The following is a 21645-nucleotide window of genomic DNA, read 5'->3' as shown; positions in this document are numbered from 1 at the left end:
CGGAGTGCGTCCATTCAGCAGGGTACCAAGCACTTCATCTCCTTGGAGGATCGTTATGTCTAATACGATCACGGTTCAAAAGGCAAGCGATTTGCTTGATCGTAGACATTAGATTTTAGATGAATGGAATTCCACTTGGAAAATCAGCTTAAAATTCAAATTAATGCGATGGAAGTTGGCCAATAGCAACAGAAAATGAGCTTCATAAAGAACTGCGAAACACAACCGAAAGTGAGGGCAGTTTTCTAAAATTCAGCTCTCGTTCTCTCAACATGTTCGCCTGCGTCTTTCATTCAACGAGCATTTCCCGGGTCCTGCAGGCCCAGGGAGAGCGCTTGGCGGGGGCGGAACCAGGGGGAGCGGCGCCAGGCCAGCGTCTTGCTAACCTCCTGAGCACAGCACGCCAAAGCCTGGTTGGCGGCAGTTTCTGGAACGCGGCCGGGCTGCTCAGGGCCCCACCCTCACCGTGACACTCGCTACTGAACACAAGGAGCAGCTTCCCGTGACCTCCGTGTGCTGCCGGGGCTTTGCCCCAACATGGTACCACTAAGAAGTCTCCAACCGAAACTTCAGTTGGAATGTATTCTACACCATCCTCCTCTGGCTCCAGCCCAGCAGGCTGGATTCCACCAGGCGGGGAGCAAGCTGACTCTCCCCAGAGGCAGACTCAGTCCTTTGGCTGGTGTGTTGTGAGGGTTCCAGGTTCCCAAAACATAACAATAGGCCAGTGCTGGGAAAACCGAACCGCGATTTTCCTCCTCTCCCACGCCAACATGGCAGCACAGAAGACTTATGTGACCCCAGAATACGTGGGCATTCCCACCCACCCGGCAGCAAGCAAGCAGTTTTGCAGGAACACCCCTGTGTGTGCTCTAGTCCTGACAATCCTGGGGACGGCGAAGATCCCACAGAATGAGGGCTCCGTCCACCACGGCCCCAGGCGCCACCCACCCGTCTGGGCCTTCGGGTCTCTCACCCGCTGGCTCTAAGCTGGGCTCCCACGAACCCCTCTTTGGCTCTGATTTGCTGGAGCAGCTCACAGAACTCAGGGAATCACATTTACCAGCTCATTACAAAGGACGCAGAGGTGTGTAGGGCGAGGTGTGAGGGAGGGGTGTGGAGCCTCCCTGGCCACCCTCCTCCACGTGTTCAGCCACCCGGAAGCTCCCTGAGCCCCATCCTCTCAGGCCTGGCGTGGAGATGCCACTGGATGGGCGCGGATGAAGATGGCAATGGTGTGGAAACGGACGGGACACCAGGGTGGACCCAGCACGGACGGCGGGGAGCCCAGCACGGCCTCCCGCATCGTCCTCCTTGGTGCGGGCAGGGCCCCTCTCGAATGGGGGTCTTGGGCTGGAGAAAGGAGGACGGGAAGCCAGACAGTCTGTCTCCCGAGGCCCAGAGCACCCCAATAGTCACAGCCAGGCTGTCCGGAAGCCACGAGCCAGACCCGCGGACAAAGCCTCTGTATCGATAGATACTTAAAACAGTATCGCAGCTTGAGAATCGACAGAAGTAACTAACGCTTGTTAGTCTGACTGCCTTAAAGTACGCCCTCCCTCCCCCGTCTGCATGGCGGAGCTGGGCTTCCCAGCCGTTCAGAAACTGACTAGAGACCGTCCTCCTCTGAGCAAACCGGTGCAGCACGATCTCGCGCAGTGTGGTGGCTGCTGCAGGCCACCGAGCTGTCCCCTAGACTGTGGCCGCACTCACGACTCCAGGTGGTTAACGCAGGTTCCCAGACCCAAGCTACTGACGCCCCCGGCCCCCACCCCACACGGCTCCTGGGGTGATTCCTGGGTGAGAACCACTGGTGCACACCGTGTCAAAAGTTTTAACCTACTGGAATTAAAGCATATCTGAAAAAATAAATTATAAAAATTAATAAAGAAAAAAAAAGTTTTAACCTGTCACCGCTACTCCTAAGCCACGCGGCCTATGGCTGTCCTGAAACCGAGTCCCGAGGCTGTGTCCCCACGCCGAGGTGCCACGCCGTGTGCCGCCGCTGCCCGCTCCCTCGGCGCTCTGGCCCCGCGAACACCCGACACCTCCGCAACCAGGACACACCTCACAGTTAAAGGACAAGAGGCTTAGGGTATGGGTGAAGCCGGACGATTTTCAGGGAGAAAGGTCGCTGTTTTAGGAAAGCTGTCAGCTAAGACAGGCCTTTAACAGCTCTGCCCTCAACCAAGGGAGACAGAAAACACCGAGGTAAGAGACGTTCACCATTTTATTACCGGCGACGATGGCTGTGCACGCACACACGCAAGGCAGGCCGTGCCCCCTCCGGTCCGGCTCGTCAAAGTGAGTCCTGGGATTCGTTGCAGAACACAGGGGTCCAGCATGTGCAGCCTGGGCCTCCCAGGAAGCCAGGAGCCCCCGCTGCTGCCTCCCTGCTCAGTGGCCAAGTTTCCAGGAACTCACATGGGCCCCACGGGCCAAGAATTCCTGACCAAGGTGGACGTACCTGCCTGGTCTTGTCATGGCGAGCCACTTTTAGTCTTTCTGCACTGCGCCTGGTCTCTAGCGTGGAGTGGTGCAGGCGAGCATTAATCCCGCTGACTGGCATGTTCAGTCCGGAAGGAATGGAAACCAGGCAGGGGTCCGGCAACGTCCACTTCCTTCACCAGCTGAAGAGGAGCGACCCCCGTGCGCACTGTTCACGGAACGAGGCGTCTTTCAACCGAACGCGCAGCCAGGCAGTGCGTGCAGAAGCAGGCTCTGTCCACAGCCGCTGGGCTGGCCGCACCCGCAGGGACTCTACCGGAAGAGCCGGTAGGTCCTGGGCAGGCGCCCGTCCTTGCTCGACAGCGCCGCCTGGATGTGCTCGTACGTGGGCAGGTCCGTCAGATCGCCCAGGGCGGCCACCGCTGGTTTCCCTCGGAGCATCTTGGAAGCCACTCTCTTGATGTCTTCCGGGGCCACGTTGCCTAGCACGAGAGCAAGAGCACGTCAGACGTGGTATCTGTCTCCACATCAAGACTGTGGTCACTGAACCGACCAAGGGGCCACCAACCTACGTCATTCCCACCATGCTGGGCCAGCTGCTGAGCTAAGGCGGGGTGAGATGACAGAAGTGAGTTGTTGTTAATAAAGGGGGAAGTGTCAAAGTTTAAAATGATTTTCGAGCGCACAAGGACATACCCAGCGGGAGTTAATATGTTGAGGAAAGACCAAGCTCCTTGTCTCATGCATTAACTTTATGACAGGTCTACAGAAAAAAACAACCCAAATTCCTCAGGGCTGCGTGGACAGAAGGTGGAGTCGGAATGAGGGGCCCACAGGGCTGCCCAAGGCAGCAGCCTCGCACGCTGCCCGGCCTCTGGGGGACCCGGGAACCACTGGCAGGTGAGTGGCGAGAACCACATCCTCCAAGGAGAACGCCCCATGGAGATTTGTTTTCCTTGGGGAGACTGCACACTCATGCTCAAGGATCCAAAGGGGATTCTTAAAGGAAGGACAAGGGCCCATGAAGGGCAGGGCAGGACTTCATGCCCAGGAGGAAGGCTGAAGTCCCCTCACAAGACCGGAGACGCCACTGGGAGACGTCCAGAGGCTGAGCCTAGTAAGCAGCTCTGTGCCAGGCTTCGCAACAGGCCCCCAGAAGACGCCCATGCAAGCAAAATCTGGCGCACAGCTGGAGGAATTTCAAGGACCACCTGAAGGTCACTCACTCAGGTCAAGACGCCTGCCTGGCAGAGAGCCACAAACAGCAAAGTGCCGTCCCAAGTGACTCTGGCATTCTGCTGAGTGCTTCCCACCCCTTAGTTCACCAAGTCCTCTTTCTCATTTACTCCAGAGACAGAGTCTCACTGTCGCCCGGGCTGGAGTGCAGTGGTGTCATCACAGCTCACTACAGCCTCAGACTGCTGGGCTCAAGTGATCCTCCTGCCTTAGCCTCCGAGTAGCTGGGACTACAGGAGTGTGCTACTGTGCCAGGCTCATTTTAAAAAAATGTTTTGTAGTGATGGGGTCTATGTTGCCCAGACTGGTCTCAAATTCCTGGCCTCAAGCAATCCTCCCACCATGGCCTCCCAAAGTGCTAAGATTATAGGTGTAAGCCACCGCACCCAACCTGTGCCCTCTTTACAGACCCCGAGTAGCAGTGACAGCCCTTCTAGGGCTGTAGGCATGGTCACATGCTAAGGTGCCAGTTAGCACAGGTGAAGCCAAGAAGTGAGACAGACTCTGCAAGCGCATGGCCCTGCCCTCAGCCCTCCTTGCTGAGGACACCTGGTGAAGGCCCAGGCTGGCAGATGGGGCAGCCATGCCCATGGGGGCCCAGAAAAGTCCACAGGAAGGCGAGAAGGTATCATCTAAGCTCTGACCAAGGCCTTGAGTAGCCGCCTGACTGCCAACGTGGTACTCACGGATGAGCGTGCACAGCTCGTGGGGCAGCTTTCTGGAATGTGTGGCCAGCACCTGCCTCCCCACGTCCTCGAAGATGACGGGTCTGGACTCCAGGTTCATCATGAGCATGGACATCAGCTGCGTCTTGGCACGCTCCAGCTCCACCTGGGGCCAACAACCAGTGAGTCTCTACACCGTCACCTGCCCGTCACAGCCCCGCAGGCTACCAGAGGTACTGATGGGAACCTGTCCTGGCAAAAGGCCTCTGGGCACCCTGAGCTGGAAACCAGGACAGGAAGGGATTCCCCTGTGCCCAGGCGCAACTCAGGAGAAAGCCTGCCACGTTTCCTCCCTGGCATCTCTGGGTAAGGCTGACACTACACCTCACAGAGTTTGTGCAGCATGTGAAACAGGGAGAAACATGCTTCGCTCGAGTTCCTTTTTACTGTCTGAGTGCCAAGCAGCAGCAGAAGGTAAAATGTTAATCTCCCAAACTCCAGGGCCCCAAAGCAGCCACATGGAAAAGCAGGAGGAAAACAATGCTACACAGAGTCTGGGGCTCCAGCAGACCCCAGTCGCCGCAGACAACTGCGTTTCGCAAAGTCCTTGGGAAACTCGGAGGACAGCCGCCTCGGTCCTGAGGCTCCGGCCAGTGACAGGAGTTAACACACCAGGGCTCTGTGAGTCAGGGTTATGGAGGAGCTGGATCTGAGGGTATGTGCCAACAAATCTAGGAACTATCAAACTTTGAAAAACAAACACTAGAAAACAGACTGGATGCTGAGATACTGTATCATCTTCTAAGTAAAATAATTCCCAATTTAAACAGGTCTTTTTCGCTTTTGCCACTTCAGGCAAATATGTAAATAAATTTATTTCAAATTGGCCTCACATTAGCGAAGGGTGTTGTTTTCTAGCAGGATACTAATGGGACTAATGAATGTTAACTTTTAAACACATTTTTTTCCTTAAATAATGCTTCTTTTGCAGTAAAAAATAAATATCAGGCCAGGTGCAGTGGCTCACACCTGTAATCCTAGTACTCTGTGAGGCCACGGCGGGAAGATCACTTGAGCTCAAGAGTTTGAGACAAGCCTCAGCAAAAGCAAGACCTGTCTCTACTAAAAATAGAAAAAATTAGACAGGTGACTAAAAATAGAAAAATCAGCTGAGCATGGTGGTGCATGCCGGTAGTCCCAGCTTCTTAGGAGGCTGAGGCAGGAGGACTACTTGAGCCCCAGAGTTGGAGGTTGCTGTGAGCTATGCTGACGCCATGGCACTCACTCTAGCCTGGGTGACACAGGGAGACTCTGTCTCAAAAAGGAAAAAAAAAAAAAAGAAAAAAGAAACGGCTATGTAATCACTGCAGAAAACATGAAATACACAGAAAATAATTAAAAGCAAAGCATATACTACAACACCTACAGGCACATGACTCCTAAGCTGGCGGGCCCTGATGCTGTGTGTATGTGTGTGTGCATGTGTACACGAACTTCTTTACGTGTATGTATAAAACTGGCTTATTTGTGCCAGTAGTGGTCCAGAAGGTAACAAGACTTCCAAACATATAAGGCATCAAAAACTACACTAAAAAAATGAATAAGTAAAAACAGGTTCAAACATAAAATAGAGCCAGAAAAAGGCCAGAGAAGGCGCCATGCTGTGGCTCACGTTGTGTCGCCGTGTAATTTGCAGTCGCCTTACAGGGGTGCCTGAGCAGGACGCACAAACTCACTGGAATGCCTTCAGCAAAGCTGAGAAAGGTCACGCAGTCAGCCCCACGACTCACCAGCAGGCAGACAAAAGCAGACCAAGCACTCAGGGGAGGTGTGGTGGGCTGTGTTCTGGGTCACCACCAGGCAGGAGGGCTCTGGGGGGCTCCTGAGTGCCACGGCCGGTTCTGAGCCCCCTCAGCTACACCATCCTGCTATCCAGTGTGGCCTTGGGTTGGGGACTGTGCCCACTGCTGGCCACTGCTACTGGCCAGGCTCTCTTCCTGGCAGGTGCTGTGGGTAAATTTGGAAATGGCTCCACGCCTTACTTACCACGTCCACGGTTCCGCCCATTAAAACAAATTCCTTTGTGATGATTTCTACCATTTCTCGAACCTACAAAGGAGAGCAAGGCCCTGAGAGTGTGACCTGCACTCCAGCCTGCTGACCCCTCTCAAGCAGGGATGGCCCTGGTCAGGAGGAGCAGCTGCAACAGAGAAGTAAGGCCGCGGGTGGGCCGGGGACACTGCTCCTGCCCTGGAGGCGGCCCTCACCTGTCTCGGGTCAGCACTGGCGTGGATGCACAGGAGGCCCGTGTCTTCATAGCTATGGTGGTAGGAGGTTGCGTTGTACATCCAGTGGTGCCTGTGGGGAAACGTGTAGTTGCTGGAGTTGGGGAGGGGACTTGCCAACATCAGGCCACAGGAAACTGGAGAAAGGACACCTGGAAGGTGGCAACATGGTGCAAAAGCCCACTTGGCCTGGTCTGGCAGCCCGAGGACAGCCACACACAAAGACTGCCACCTACCTGTTGAGCACATTGAGGTAGAGCCTGGAGAACATGCCCTTGCCGGGCCCCCCGGCCGAGAAGGAGCCGCCTCCCCCCATCATCATGTTCAACACGGCGAAGGGGATGAAGTCTCCCTCCTGCAGGGACGGGAGGGCAGGGCTTGGCCAGAGTCCACACTGCGTCTGGGGCACGCCACCTGTCCAGACCCTGGACTCACCAAGAAGGAACAGCTCTCAAGTCCTACCATGATGTGCGTGAGCTCGGGGATGGGGGTTGGGCCCAGGCTGACGTTGGACATATCTCTTTCCAGCTGTAACCGAGAACAAACAAGTGTGGCCCAGGTGAAAAACCACTGGGACTCGCCAACTTCCCAGAGCATCCTGAAGGTGGCTAGCCAGAAACCGGATGCCGATGGCTCCCAGCTGCAGTGGACACATTCCGTGCCATCCTGGGACTACGGTAACCTTAAGGCAAAGCCCCAAGTACAGTAAATGTCTACCCCTCCGGAATAAATACAGAAAAAAGTCAGAAGATGTGTACAACAGCCCACGATCACAAGACCTTTCCCGTCGCCATTTACCTTGACAATCCCCCCAGTGTACTGTGCTACCGATCTGTCAACGTCCACGGCTGGCCCGCCCCCCCAGGCCGGCTGGACGCCCAGGAGGTACTTTCTGGCACATTCCACCAGGTGCTCATGCTCAACGCCCACTCCAGCCAGCACCATACGATCGGGCGTGTAGTAGTTTCTCAGGTAAGAATGAAGCACTTCTCGACCAATCTTGGCTATGTTTTCCGTGGGGCAGAAACGGTGGAGGCCAACTGTGTTCTCCCTGTAAGCTGCCTGAGGGGGAGGGAGACAGACGCAAGGGACTAAGGGAGCACAGTGAGGTTTCCTCCCACCAGCCTCTGCCCTCACCTCCTCCTGCCGTGCCTCTGGGAAAATCCTACAGAAGCTGCTCTTTTAGCCAGGGTCTGGCAGTGGCAGCTTTGTGTGTACTCATAAAAATAACAATATCTGCCTCTCCACAATGAAAATTCATAGGAGATGTAAGATGAAAAATGTCATTTTATACGTGGAGTGGGAAATATCTCATTAGGACAAGAATCGTAAAGGACAAACACTGTATAAACAGTACACTCGGAAATTCGGAGTGTTCCATGAGCACCCATGACCTGCAAGGACAGGATGGGGAGGGGACCACCACTCTCCACCACCTCGGCGCTACAAGGACCACTGATCTGGAGGGACATTGCAAGTTTTATGATTTACTTCGTGAATCATCTCAGTGAGGAGCGGTTCTGGGTCAGGCCGCATGTTCAGGTCCTCTAGCTCAAACTGGACAGCCATCCGTGTCATCTCGATTTCCTCATCTGCAAAAGAACCCAAGGACAAGGGCTCAGTATACTCAGGGAAGAATGAAGAAAGCACTAACCCCAAGCCACGAAGCTGGGGCGAGTGCTGTTCCCTGGTGGTTGCCGGCTGTCACCTCTACCCTCATCGAGGGGGAGACTGGGGGGTGCTTGTGCAAGGGAAAAACAGCATTATGGTGAACAGAGATAAAGGGACGTGAGCCTCTCATCCCAATTCTGCCAGAAAACAGCCAGCAGGACTTGCCCCAGTCCTAGTGACCTCACCGGTGAAAATCACTGCAGGTGCCTGCCTGGCTATCTCAAAGTGCTGCTGTGAGGACACAGATCAGATATGAAGGCGCTTAGAAAACAGGCATGGACTCCTGCCAGGGGTGCCATTTCCTCAGCTGACTGTAGCAAACACTACAAAGATTTCAGCTCAAGCCAAGTGTGGCGGCTCAAGCCTGTATTCCCCGCACTTTGGTAAGCCGAGGCGGGAAGATGGCTTGAACCCAGACTTTGAGGCTGCAGGGAGCTGTGGTGGCCCACTGTACTCCTGCCTGGGGGACAGAGTGAGGCCCTGTCTTAATTAACTCAACTGTAGTCTTGGACTGGAGCACTGAGGCCAGAGTGCTATGAAACAGAGCACACACTTAGCTGTCTGGATAAACCGGCACTCCCCTTTCTCCCAGTCCTCTCCAAGCAGGGAACTCAAAGTCTTGCCATCTGCAAGGCCAATGAGGGTGGTAGAAACTTCTGGAAGCATGCTGGTCAAGGTGTTTAAAGATACCATGAGGGTGCCTTTCTAAAGCAAAAAAACCAATTTCACTTAAAACATCAAAGGGCTCAGAGATGTATCAAAGTATTAAGCACTCCCTGAAATGCCAAGGACTTTTCCAATCACCAGGCTCGTTTCTAACGAAATTATACTGTCCCTGCCGGTAGGCCCAAGGCTCCAATAGCAAGCACAGTGCTCAACAAGCCTCCCTGGCCTCCCACGCCCACCTCGAGCATTAGCAGTGGAGATCCACACCTGTTAGCCGGGGGTGCAGGACCACGTCGGCCAGCAGGCCAACCACTGTGTCCAGGCCTTTGCTATCAGCAGACACAGCATACATGGTGGTGTCTCTGGAAGGAAAAACAAGCCAACAGTGACCGACCAGGCAGCTGGCAGATGTTCACACCTGGTGTGCCAGTGGGTATTTCCTACTGTTTTGTGTCAGGGACCTGTAGATTTTTCCCCCCTTTTCCCTCTGAGGGTATGAATTCCTGGCAGGTAGGAACCCCAGCTACACACAGGTTAAGTATGTAAATAAAAGACGCTGCTGAGTCAAACTAGAGCCAATGCTGATAGAGATTTTTATAGCCACAGGCACTCTCAAAAGGGAAAGCGTTTCATCTGTGCTTTCTAAGTGTATGCTAAACAAACAGGCTGGAGGCTGGGCCCAGTGACTCAGGCCTATAATCCTACCTCTTTGGGAGGCCAAGGAGGGAGGATTGCTTTGGGAGGCTCCTGGCAGGAGGCTAGGAGTTCGAGACTAGTCTGAGCAAGAGACCCCATCTCTACAAAAAATAGAAAAAGTAGCTATGCATGGTGGCATCCGCCTGTAGTCCCAGATACTTGGGAGACTAGGCAGGAGGATGGCTTGAGGCCAGGAGTTTGAGGTTGCAGTAAGCTATGATAGCATCACTGCATTCTAGCCTCGGCAATAGAGACCCTGTCTGGAAAAAGAAAAAATGAACAGACTGGAAATACACCTGGCCTTGGATGGCTGGGGGACAGAGAGGACTTGGCTCTTACAGAGATTGCTGTCTAGCTGTAACGTTAACTCCCAGCGTGAGGTACCACACCATCAGAAGTGCACAGAGCTGGGTGGGGAAGGAACAGGCATAGGAAACATAAAACTATCTGAGATCAAGTGTAATCAAGTGAGACCATACAGAATAGACAAAATCGTCACCCAGGGAAGAGCCCTGAGAGGTCGGGTGGGGCACAGTCACCAGTGCCTTTGCAGAGGGGACTTCACTAGACTTTCACCCTGGAGAGGAGCCATCCTCAGTGACGGTCCCATGTTGGGAGAATGGCAGGAACAGAAGCCTGAGCTGTGTCTGAGTCAGGACACCAGCCTGCCTGACTAGAGGACAGAGATCATTTGGCAGAAAAGAAAGAGATCTGGGGTCTGAGGCAAGCTAGGGAGGACCTGACATACCAGGCAATGAGACTGGACGTCACACATGGGCAGCAGGAGGCAGAGGACCTCTAAGAGACCTTGTTTTAAAACATGAATATGTTACCTCCATGCTAACTTTAATTCTTAGCATTTAATGTGTCCTTTACTTGTCATTTTTAGCATTCAAATGTAAATAATCAACCTCTTAAAACATTTGTCTGTGATCTATATCCACCCATATATATCCACCCACATTGCCCAGAGCTTTCTGAAAGTGTTCCACACCTGGCACACAAAGATCAATCCCCCAGCCCCTACCGCAACTGTGCTCCAGCTAATCCTGCCCCCTCCCCTTCCCCAGCAGACTACTGCCTCTTCCAGCACTGAGCCTGGGCACAGTTCCCTGGGTCTGGAAAGCCTCCTGCCTCACTTGTCTAGCAAACTCCTCAGGAACCAGCCCCAGTGCCACGTTTCCTACAATTCTGTTCCCAACTCCAGACCAATTTCATGGCTTGTCCTCCTGGCTCCCAGCACCTTTGGCTCTTGGGTCCATTACCTACACGTGGCCCCTGCCCTATCCACCAGCATGTTCAGGACAGGTCCTACTCTGTATCCCTAGCACAGGGCTGTCAGCCTGGCTGAACTGACGTGGGTAAGTGGGTTTCCAGGAACTGTGTCTCTGTGGAAGTGCTGCCTGCCCCATTCTCCACCCAGGCCAGGGCTCCTTTCTCACCGAGAAGCTCCACAGCTTCTCCAATGGGAGGGACTCAGTAGGGCCTTAAGCAAGGATGAGAACAATATTTTCACAAGGACACAAAGTAAGTTGGTTCGTAAAATCTGGTGTACCTTGACGTCTGGCAATCACAAATGCCCCCGTGCTTTTCCAAGGTAAGCAGGATGTCATCCTTGCTGTCGAATCGAGCAGTGGACTAGTGAAAATGAATAAGAAAATCTAAATAAGCAATCCAAACAAGCCCTAAAATATAATTAAGAAAATTTACTTTTGCTTTCAAAACAAAAAAATTACCTTTTAACTTAAAAGTCTTTTATTAGTATTAACTTAGCAACTTTATCATTTATTAAATGATAAAGTTAATGATAAACTTTATCATTTATTAAAATAATCATTCTAAAAAAGAAAAACTTGAAAGATCCTTCTCAAGTATAGTCTCAAAAATGATGAATTGGACACTGACCGAAAATGCCAACTTTTCCAAAAAGTGAGCAATTCCACTAAGATATTTCGCTTCATATCTTGATCCTGAATTAATAAGAACTAGTAATAAAAAGAAAATTAACAGGTTAAAGCAAATGTTCCAAACAGAAGATTTAGTCAAGAATAACCTTTCAAAATCATGAATATGACTCTATAACCAGATTTAATTTTAAGAGGGTGATGGATACATTCATCATCTTCATTGTTATGGTGGTTTCACAAGTCTATGTATACATCAACACGAATTCATAGATTTTACATGTATGATGGAAAACTATTAGAATTACAGAAAGGTTAACAAAAACAGATGTGGGGGGCAACCCATCCTAAATGCCATTACCAGAAATGGCCACTGTTCATATTTCATATTTTCTAAAATGCTTCCACTCGGTACAGTTCACAACTGACTACTCATTACAACTGACAATCAATAAAGTATGCACATGTTAAAGCAAGACCACCTGCTACACCGCCAACAGTACTTACTTCCTACTGTACAAAATTGTCCAAATTTATTTTGAGAGGCCACACGAAGCCCATTATCCAGTGTGGTAACTTTGGTTTCAAACTTTTCCTGTCCGTCAACTGTAGCGAAAACAGGCTTGGGTACTCCAGGTAAGGGAGAAGAGAGAGGGATGTTGGGATAGGTGCCACCACTACTAAACTGTCTGTATGCCTTGGGTCCAAACCTGAAACAGAGAAACTGGCCCAGTTACAAGAGACTTGAGACAACTGGTCTCATGGTAACCACATAGCTACAGTTAATTATGTTTTGTCGGCATTAACAGTCAATACCCGCCGTTCTAAAGGATTTATTTTGACACACCTACAAAGACAACATGGAGCAGTGACCCAGACTCAGCCAAGCTGGTTTAGTTCTTTGGGTCTCTACTGCTATCTCTGTACAATAGGGCTGATGACAGTGAATCACTCCAAGTGCAATTTGTATACACGAAGCCCCTAGCACAGCTCTGCCCTTCACCAGCATCAGTGAAGTATAGGTAGAAGCCACACCCCTTATTAACCCGGTCTGAGTGGTGATCTGGCCTCCTCCTTCCGCTACTAAACTCATCTCTTGAACTCTCCCCCCCCTTGCCCATTAGGTCCCACTACCCATTGTTTCATTTCTCATCTCTTGGCTTAAATGTCACCCGACGAAGGGCTATCTCCTATCAGTCTGTCCAGTCTTCCCTATTATTTTCCACTAAACGTTGCTTATTTACTTCAAAGCACTGACAGGACTGCCAACACTTCGTTCATGCTATTGTCTGTAACCATTTCCAGGGAACAGCAACTCTACTTCTGTTCACCTTCCTAACCCTAAAACAGTGCTAGTTATGTAGTGAGGGATTAATACATATTTGCCGCCTGAACGACTGTGCCTGCGTGGGAAAGGCAGCCCTGGCCGCTTGGGCAGGAGCAGCGGTGGGCACGGAAAGAGTCCTTCACGTCAGAAACCAACAGTCGAGGGGGCACAGCGCAGCAGTCGAGAGCCCTAGACTGTGGTGTCAGACAAAGCCCCGATTCTGTGGGTCTAACAGAGCGGAGGCCCCGCCGGAGGGAGCACGCGCAGGAAAAGGGCAGAGATGACACATGGTGCCGTGTCGCCTGCAAAAACTAAAGACGAAGCTTCCAAAAATACTCGATCAGCCCCAGCCCCAGGCCATGGCCTGGTTCGCCTTCCGCTCACCTCAGCCGGGAGCGGCCCCAAGAACCCGAACCCCGCAGCAACCGCGTCGCCGCCAGCACCACAGCCGCCATCTTGTGTCTCCGCCCACCGCTTCTTTCGTCACTTCCGTTTCCGCCGGCGGAGACCCACTCCCTCCGCTTCGGCTCGCGGCGTCCCGGCGCGCGCTTCCGGTGCGCAGACCGGAAGCCTCGGCGGGAAGCTCGGAGGAGCTGCGGCGGCCGAGCGGCGGGCGACGGGGTCGGGCGACGGGGGCCGCGGCCCAGGCAGAGCCGGGGCCATGGAGCTGCCGCTGCCGGGCTAGGCAGGTCCAGCCCGCCGGTCTCGCGGCGATGTCGGGCTACCCGCGCCGCCCGGGCGCCACCCCGCTGTCCCGAGCCCGGAGCCTCGTCATTCCGGACGGTGAGCGGGGCCGGGCCGGGAGGGCCGGGAGGGCAGGCTGGCGAGGCGCCCGAGCGCGGCGCAGCCCGGCCCCAGCAGGGGTCCGCTGGGTCCGCGTGGTGCAGGTAGGTGGCCTGCCACGGCGCGCGGGCGGCGCGGCTCGCGGTAAAGTCGCTCTTATTGTTACTTACAGCTCCAGCGTTCTATGAGCGCCGGTCTTGTCTCCCCCAGCTAGACTGTGAGCGTCCCCATGGCAGGGACTCGGACTCCCACTTCTTCGGCATTCGGCCGACTTTTATGTGCTATGTGCCCAGTCCGGTGCTAGCTTCCGTGGGAGATACAGGTGAGAGACGAGGGCGCCGTTCTCAAGGAAGCGCCCGTTCCTGTAGTACCTGTAGGTACCTCTGCTATAGCGTTATCTCCGCCATTGACCCAACAATGAGCACTGAGCGCTCACTGTGTGCCAGGCACTGGGAGTACAAAGGTGAAGTCCCCGCCCCCTAGGAGCTCACAGCCTGGTTGTGGGGAGACCGTCCCCCAAGACAGTTCCAGGACAGCCTCCTCAGTGCCCAGTGGGAGCACAGGAGACCAGCCCATCATTCCAGGTGGTGGTGGGGGGGAATGAGGACAAAGGAACCTCCCACTAGGTGGTGATTGGAAACTGAGCTGGAGCCGTCTGCGTCCACAGCCGGTGAGCGGCAGGTGTTGTTCATCCTCATTCTTCCCAAGCAGCTGTGCTGCCGGGTGTGTGGGGATATTTAGGTGGTTATGTCCTGACATAAGGTCTGAGGACATTCAGGGGGTATCACAAGACAGAGAAGGACATGTCCACCCCCAGCTGGGCATCAGAACCTACCAGGAGCATCTTTAAAATCACAGACAGCAGGGCCAGTCAGTGAAAGTCAGACCATCTCCACAGTCAAGAGTCCTGGGGCTTGTATTTTTTTAAGTTCCCCAGGCAGTGAGAGCCAGTGCAGTAGAGACTCCCATGTCCAAAAAAGAAAAAAAAAATGTAGTTATAAAGGCTCCCATGATCGAGGTGGGGTGACATGACAACGTTTCTTTGCAGATTTTGGCTATGGAAAGGGGACATGTAATAAGCAAGGTCCATCAGGAGCCCAGGAGACACGTTTTGGAGGTAGAGTAGTTCGGTAATCCTTTCTCTTTCTCTCTAGCACACAGTGCCAGGCACGTGTCTGTGGTGGGGCTCTCGATTTGACTAGGTATGAGTGGCTCTTTATATCCAAAAGAGCAGGTGTGGTCAGAATCCCACAGATGCAGTCTGGGCCCTAGAGGAGAAGGAACAGGGTGCAAGGGCAGGAGAGTGGAGGTCAGGCTGGGATTACAGGAGCCAGCCTTACACCGGGTGGGCATCTGGGAGAGGTGCCCACTGGTTGACTAGAGGCCCAAAGTGTGGCTTGTGGGTACCAGGAGAGTCGGAAGGAAGTGGAGTAAGAGGGAAGGGAAAAGTGGACTAGTGGGCCTGAGCTAGGTAAACTAGGTTAAAAGGTCAGAGAGAGGACTGAGGAGCACCTGGTTCACAGGCTTTGCAGCTCCTCCCCCGGTGAACTCGGCATGTGGAGTGGAGGCGACATCTGTCTTCTTAAGGACCGCTCCCGGGGATTCCTGTAGGCAGCAGTGTGGGAACTGCAGGGCTGAGGGATGGAAAGGAGGAGAATTTCGAATTCGGAAGAAGAATGTTTCATTGCCCACCTTTCGGTCAGCTTTCTCACCTCCTAATGTCACCTGAGTCGTGGTGGAGCTGTAAGAGTGGCATTCCCGATTTCAGATGTGACCACGCTCTGGAAAGAGATGAGTAGGAAGGTTCTCATGATCTTCTTATGCTCTTGTGATTCTGTTATTTCAGATGACAAACTTGAAGATCTTGAAGAGGCAAATCCATTCTCCTTTAAAGAATTTCTGAAAACCAAGAACCTTGGCCTGTCCAAAGAAGACACAACCAACAGAATTTATTCAAAGGTAAATCTAAAAGGCCTTCAGAGGACACCTCTTTTCTGATTTGCAGTGTTCCTTTGGAGGAGTCCATGGAAGGATGTGCGGCAAAGCGAGGCAGCTGTGTTAACACTGGTGGAGAAGTTTTTCAGGGTTAAGAAGCTATTTAGATCCTACTAGTAGACAGGATAGGGTCTTTCTCTGTACTCCAAGGTTGAACACGGGGAAAGAAAGGCAGGACATGGCTTCTGGGTTGGCAGAGGGTTTTTTTGTTGTTTTGGGGTAGTTTTTTGAGACAGGGTCTTGCTTTATTGCCTGGGCTAGGGTGCAGTGGTGGCATCGTAGCTTGGGATCAAGTGATCCTTCTGCCTCAGCCTCCCAAGTAGCTGGGACTACAGGCACGCGCCACCACACCTGGCTAGTTTTTCTATATTTTGTCGAGACAGGGTCTTGCTGTGTTGCTCAAATTGATCTCGAACTCCTGAGCTTAAGTGGTCCTTCCACCTTGGCCTTCCAAATTGCTGGGATTACAGGTATGAGCCACCGTGCGGGCTGAGCCGGCAGCTTTGCTCCACTGCTTTTTTTTAGGAAGCCTCGAGGCACTCACTGGGACTGGACCACAACTCCCCAACCTCCCAACCCGTGGGGTATGGCCTGGAATATCAGCAGCCATTTTTTGAAGACCCGACAGGGGCTGGCGACCTCCTGGACGACGAAGAGGATGAGGACGATGGTTGGACTGGGACCTATCTGCCTTCCGCCATGGAGCAGACACACTCAGCAAGGGTCACTACCAGCACGTCGCCCTCCGGCACATACCTTTCATTTTTTTCCACCCCGTCTGAGCTGGCGGGGCCCAAGTCTCTACCTTCCTGGACGTTGAGTGACACTGACTCTCGTGCGTCTCCGGCATCTCCAGCAGGGAGTCCCAGCACAGACTTCGCGGGTCACGGAGAGTCTCTGGGAGATCGGCACTTGCGGACGCTGCAGATAAGTTACGAGGCAGTAAGTGAGGGGCTTGCGTTGGTGCCCGGCACAGCGGGCCAGTCTGAGCAGGGCTCCTGGAGGGAGCTGGAGCCACCCTGCTTGGTGGGTGGCCTAGGGTGTGTCACCAAGGACGAGTCCGGTTGTTATGTAACAGCCTGCTCTGTGGCTTCCCTTTCCCTTTAACTTTGGTTGCATACTTAAGCATAACTGGCTAAAAAGTACCGTGATGGGAATTTTTAAAGAAATTGTAGTCACCTAAAAAAAGTTAACAAGCTATGAGTAAAATTGGAGTCTGTGACCACAGGTCTTTAAAGAGTGGGCACCTTTTCCATGGTCTTCGTGAGTGCACTGTGGGTTGAGTCTCCACTGACCTGGATATTTCTGTTTACCAAGAAGTTTCACAAATTATAGAAGTACATACCCCTTTTGAGTGAGATGTACTGAGTTTCTAATAAGGATTTTCTTTCTCTACAGCTGAAAGATGAAAATTCTAAGCTAAGAAGAAAGCTGAATGAGGTTCAGAGCTTCTCTGAAACTCAAACAGAAATGTATGTAAGCTTTTAGTTAGGAATGTAAAACTTCTAACACTCAAGGAAGTTGATTTTTAAATGATAGTGGACTAATCAGAGTTGAGCTGAGTCTGGGCTTTATCGTATGTACATCTTCAGTGTCAGCACAGCTCTTCCGTTCTGTGTAAAAGTTTGTTTTAAACATTAGACCAGAGTCCTTGCTGGAGTTGCGGTGCTGCGAGCCAGCCCCCTCCTCTCCACACGTGTCAGCACCTCGGGGTTCACCCCTGAGGTCACCACTGCCTGGCATTTGTACCTGAGGTTCATTGTCTCTCGGGCTCTTGGTGGCTTTTGTCCAGCTAATCAAATCAGAATATGTTTTAAAGGTATTAGGATTAGCCACATGAATTACTAACAACTCAGGATTTCCTTCAACAAGGGTGAGGACGCTTGAGCGGAAACTAGAAGCAAAAATGATCAAGGAGGAGAGTGACTTCCATGACCTGGAGGCGGTGGTTCAGCGGGTGGAGCAGAACCTGGAGCTCATGACAGTACGGGTCCACGCTTCTCCACGCTAGGGCTGGGCGGCGCAGGGCGCTCCTCTGGAGCGAGGGCTGTGGCTGGCGCGTTGGAGCCGGCAGTGTGCCCGCGTCGCGCTCGGGCAGGCCCCCAGCACTTGGGCACGCTCCTCCGAGGCCACCAGCAGGCAGAGGGCCAAGCACAGGCTCTGTGGGACGAGCCCCACGGGAAGGGTGGTGGCCGCAGGGGGTGGTGTGTGGCTCCCTGCTGTCGGTGTCAGGGTTGGTGCACTATGTGGACACAAGGACAGCAGTGATGCTTTTTGTGTTTATTTTTTGGGTAACAGAAACGGGCTGTAAAGGCAGAAAATCACGTCATGAAACTAAAGCAGGAAATAAATTTGCTCCAGGTAATTAGGGGAAAGTCCATACATGTTTTCCTTTGATGTGTGGAGTCACATATACATAGATTTAACTGACTGCCACACTAGAAAAAAATTTTTTCCTTGGGCCATGATGTTGTATTAGAAAATGATTGACCCCTTCTAATTTAATGAAAAATTCATTTTTATAGTTTTCTGTGTGTAAGTTGTATGCCACTTAAAAAGTAGTTCTCGCGGCTCCCAGGGTGAAGAGACGTGTGAGTTACGTATGCTTCATGAGGCCCCAGGCACAAAACTAGCGTGAGTTAAATACAACTCATGTGACAGTTAATGTGTTAAGAAAAACTATGTGAAAGACACTGCTGGGGTTCACCCTGTGCCCTGAGCAGATCAAGGACTTAAACTCAGGACGGCACCAGCTTTCTATCCAGGGCCTTAAATAACGGGAGGTGAGGGAGTTCTTTCGGGTGTCTGATGTCTAGGCTGGGGCGGAGATAAGTGGAAGGTGTTAGGCCCGTCTCCCTTAGGAGCCTCCCTGGTGAGGCAAGAGCGCCTGGCGTGAGTGAGGCGGGGCCCCTCGGGCAAGTCCACGCTTCTCTGGGATGGCGCTTTGGTTTGCAGCTGGATTGCCTCACAGGTGCTCTCTGCTCAGCCATAAACCTCCACCCCCACCCCAGGTGCAGGTCTCCAACTTCAAACGAGAGAACGAAGCCCTGCGGTCTGGCCAGGGTGCCAGCCTGTCTGTGGTGAAGCAGAACACCGATGTGGCCTTGCAGAACCTCCGCTTGGTCATTAACAGCGCACAGGCTTCCATAAAGTGAGCGCCTCGTGGGGCTGGGAGAGCTCGGGCCAAGTGAGGGTGAGAGTAGAACGGCCATCAGCTCTTCTGGGTGGGGCTCTGACGGAACCATGGCTGCAGACCCGGGGTGGACATGGGTTCAATGGTCCTGTCCCCTCCAGGTTGTGATGTGGACAGACCAGGGCTCTATTTAACCTGCCTCATAGTGACCGTTTGCACCTGGGTGGTGTGGATGTGGGCATCACACAAATTTTAATCCCAGCTCCTTCACCTGCAAGACACTAAAATTCTGAATAAGAAAGTAGCTTTCCTCCTGTTGTAAAAAGATAAATTCGCAGAAGGCCCTCGGTGCGGTGCTTGTCACAGTGAGCACCCCTGGGATACACCAGCTGCTGTCACTGAACAGCAGTGATTGTCTGCCTCCCACTGGGCTGTGCTCTGCAGGGCGCCTGTGCCGGCCACCCCATGAGCACTTCCGTGGACAGCAAGGCCTGTTCTCCTGTTAAGCAAGTCAAGCGTGAGAGTCTCAGAATGGATCTAGGACTTTAAAAGTCTGGCTTTCACTTTGAAATTCCTTTGCTTTCGTGCTGTTATTGTTGCTGTGCACCATCAGTAGTAGCTGCTTCGAATATCTGTGTTTTCATTTTAGGCAGCTGGTTTCTGGAGCCGACACGTTGAATCTTGTTGCTGAGATCCTTAAATCCATAGACAGAATTTCTGAGCTTAAAGACGAGGAGGAATCTTGAGAAGCTCCGCGACGCTGTCAGCTTGATGCTCCGTGTACATCCTGAGGACACTCCCACTTCATCTGAGTGTGCAACTGTGTCTGTCACTGTGCAGTCTTAACCCAGAGTAAAGTATTTATCATGAGATACTAATTTCATGCCCTAGAACAGTATTATTGGCCACCCAGCATAGGAGCTGATCCTGACTGGCAGTCTGAGCTACAATTTACATGCATTCCTTATAGGTGAAATTCCTGCTATTTTATAGATTCTGATGACCTATTGGAAGGAATCTTTGTAAAAGCCAGTGTTTTTTTTTTAATTTATTTAATTGCTAAACATGAAAACAGCAATTCTGTAATAAGTGTTTTCCATTATCGTCTAAAAACATCGTCAGATGAGTTCACGTGATGAGCCCTGATGTCGTAAGTAGAACACTACACGAGCCATCACAGAAATGATGGGCTTGGGCAGGGACATGTGCCTTTTCACCATTACTCAGGGACCCTCTGACTCCCAGTTCCGTCTCTCGGCCTTCCTGGGTGGTTTCTGCAGTTGGTGGCCCGAGTGAGGGGGTGCCGCTTCCTAGATGCTGCTGTCTTCCCACCAGCCCCCCCCTCTGGAGGGGGGGACCAAGGTTGCACATTCCGTGTTGAAGCTGTTTAAACACAGCTCTGTGAGCTTTCAGATCTGAAAAACTTTTGGGCTGGGGGTTTCGAGACACATTTAAAGTGGCATTTTGTACAATGAATTTTAGAATTCAGGAATTTAAAGTGTGTTCAGAGCCTTCCTGGGTCAGTGGAAGGTCTTGCAGACTACCTTTCTGATCCTGTCCTGCACAGGGAAGAGGGGGGTGTACTGCACCTTTTTGGCTATTTTCCTGTAGCTGTCATTTTTTTAAATAAATTTTCTCTCCTGTTCGGACTGATAGCTTCCTTATTTAAATAAATTTTGAAGTTCATGTGCACAGCATATTTTATTCTGATTTTTGCCAAATCTTGATGCTTGAGAATTGAGCTGCCTTCCAACACTAGGGCCTGCATCCTGTTTTGTTCTTGTCTTAACTGGCAATTTGTGCTGGGAGATTAATTTCCTCAGGTCCTTGGCCATTGGGGTCAGGGACAGACTCAGACCACTGCTGCCTGGGCCTGATGACCGTGACTAACATGCTATAGATCTGTGAATCACACAGCTGCATGTTTTGGAGTGGGACAGATTGGATTGTGATTAAATTTCCAACCAAGATGTTTAAACTGCTGGACCTTATGGCCTTAGCTATAGGTAAAGGTCACAGCTTTCCAGAGTCGCCATTGAGCGTGCCTTCAAGCCTATGCCCCTGACAACAATTCTGTTGTCAGGACAGACTTCAGGCAGGGCAGTATGGAAAGTGGTACAGGAAAGTGCTGGAATGAGGTTCTCCTCTGGGCCTACAGGACAGTACGGGGACTCCCGGGGAGGATGCTTGGGCTGCAGACCTGTTCCAAGGCCCTCAGGAGAGACAGCATTCTAGCATTTTATGGGGTGGGAGGACGTGCCAGATGGCCAGGGTGGCCATCAGAGCCACCCTCTGACATTGCACCTGCCCTGGGTCCTACACTCCAGCTGGCAAGCAGGGTGGAGTCTGGGTGGATACGAAGCCGTTCACTCTGCTGTTCTTCCTCGGTGTGTGTTTGAAGCGTTCCATAGTAAAAAACTTAAAAATAAAATTCACAGTGCCATATTTAATGTCTGCCTCTGGGTTTCCTGCCCTGTAAGGACAGGTCCCTTCACAATTCAGGGAATGCAACGGGAGGTGCTCTGGGAGCACTGAGGGGCCAGCAGCTTTATGGTTCCATCTTCTCAGTTCTACTTTTGCACCAATACCAAACTCCCAGCTTGGCCTTCCCTGGTTCTAGCCCTCTGAGGCCAAAAGCCCACCCCTGGGTGGACAGCAGCCTCCCTTACCGTTCTCCAGCTGACTCCCCAACTCTCCCAGGCTGCGCTGGGGGCCCTGGAGTGCCTCTAATGCTCACAGGCCCTCAGCCCAGAGTCAACCCCGGAATGTTCCTGAATGGATGAGTGCCTACTTAGGGGAGCTCCCTAGGGAGCTCTTCAGGCTGGAACACCCTGAA

The 21645-nt window shown here is 52.3% G+C and overlaps 2 protein-coding genes across 6 annotated transcripts; one reads left to right on the top strand and one right to left on the bottom strand.

Moving 5' to 3' along the window:
• Positions 1-2212: 2212 nt before the first annotated feature.
• Positions 2213-13476, bottom strand: PMPCA (peptidase, mitochondrial processing subunit alpha). 2 transcript variants are annotated; one of them, XM_012782048.3, is made up of 13 exons: positions 13283-13476; positions 12079-12281; positions 11573-11652; positions 11223-11305; positions 9239-9333; positions 8126-8226; positions 7433-7696; positions 7070-7162; positions 6871-6989; positions 6617-6707; positions 6396-6458; positions 4371-4515; positions 2213-2930 (listed from the first exon to the last, which is right to left on the bottom strand). In XM_012782048.3, the coding sequence occupies exons 1-13, from the start codon at positions 13351-13353 to the stop codon at positions 2761-2763; spliced, it is 1578 nt and encodes a 525-aa protein (XP_012637502.1). In that variant the 5' UTR covers positions 13354-13476; the 3' UTR covers positions 2213-2760. The 2 variants fall into 2 exon arrangements, with proteins under 2 accessions (XP_012637502.1, XP_012637504.1); XM_012782050.2 differs by lacking the exon at positions 13283-13476 and having other exon boundaries at positions 9239-9331; positions 12079-12217.
• Positions 13477-13549: 73 nt separating this feature from the next.
• ENTR1 (endosome associated trafficking regulator 1) lies at positions 13550-20458 on the top strand. Of its 4 annotated transcripts, XM_012782042.3 has the most exons (10): positions 13559-13681; positions 13854-14003; positions 14730-14798; positions 15528-15640; positions 16202-16618; positions 17075-17148; positions 17549-17660; positions 17975-18037; positions 18688-18827; positions 19459-20458. In XM_012782042.3, exons 1-10 carry the CDS (start codon positions 13612-13614, stop codon positions 19553-19555), a joined length of 1305 nt encoding a protein of 434 aa, XP_012637496.1. In that variant the 5' UTR covers positions 13559-13611; the 3' UTR covers positions 19556-20458. The 4 variants fall into 4 exon arrangements, with proteins under 4 accessions (XP_012637499.1, XP_012637498.1, XP_012637496.1 ...); XM_012782044.3 differs by lacking the exon at positions 13854-14003 and having other exon boundaries at positions 13552-13681; XM_012782043.2 differs by lacking the exon at positions 17975-18037.
• Positions 20459-21645: the final 1187 nt, after the last annotated feature.

The sequence above is a fragment of the Microcebus murinus genome, chromosome 12, assembly GCF_040939455.1.
Source record: "Microcebus murinus isolate Inina chromosome 12, M.murinus_Inina_mat1.0, whole genome shotgun sequence".
Lineage (NCBI taxonomy): Eukaryota > Metazoa > Chordata > Mammalia > Primates > Cheirogaleidae > Microcebus > Microcebus murinus.
Note: the sequence above shows the minus strand (reverse complement) of the source record. Positions and strands in the feature narration are given on the sequence as shown.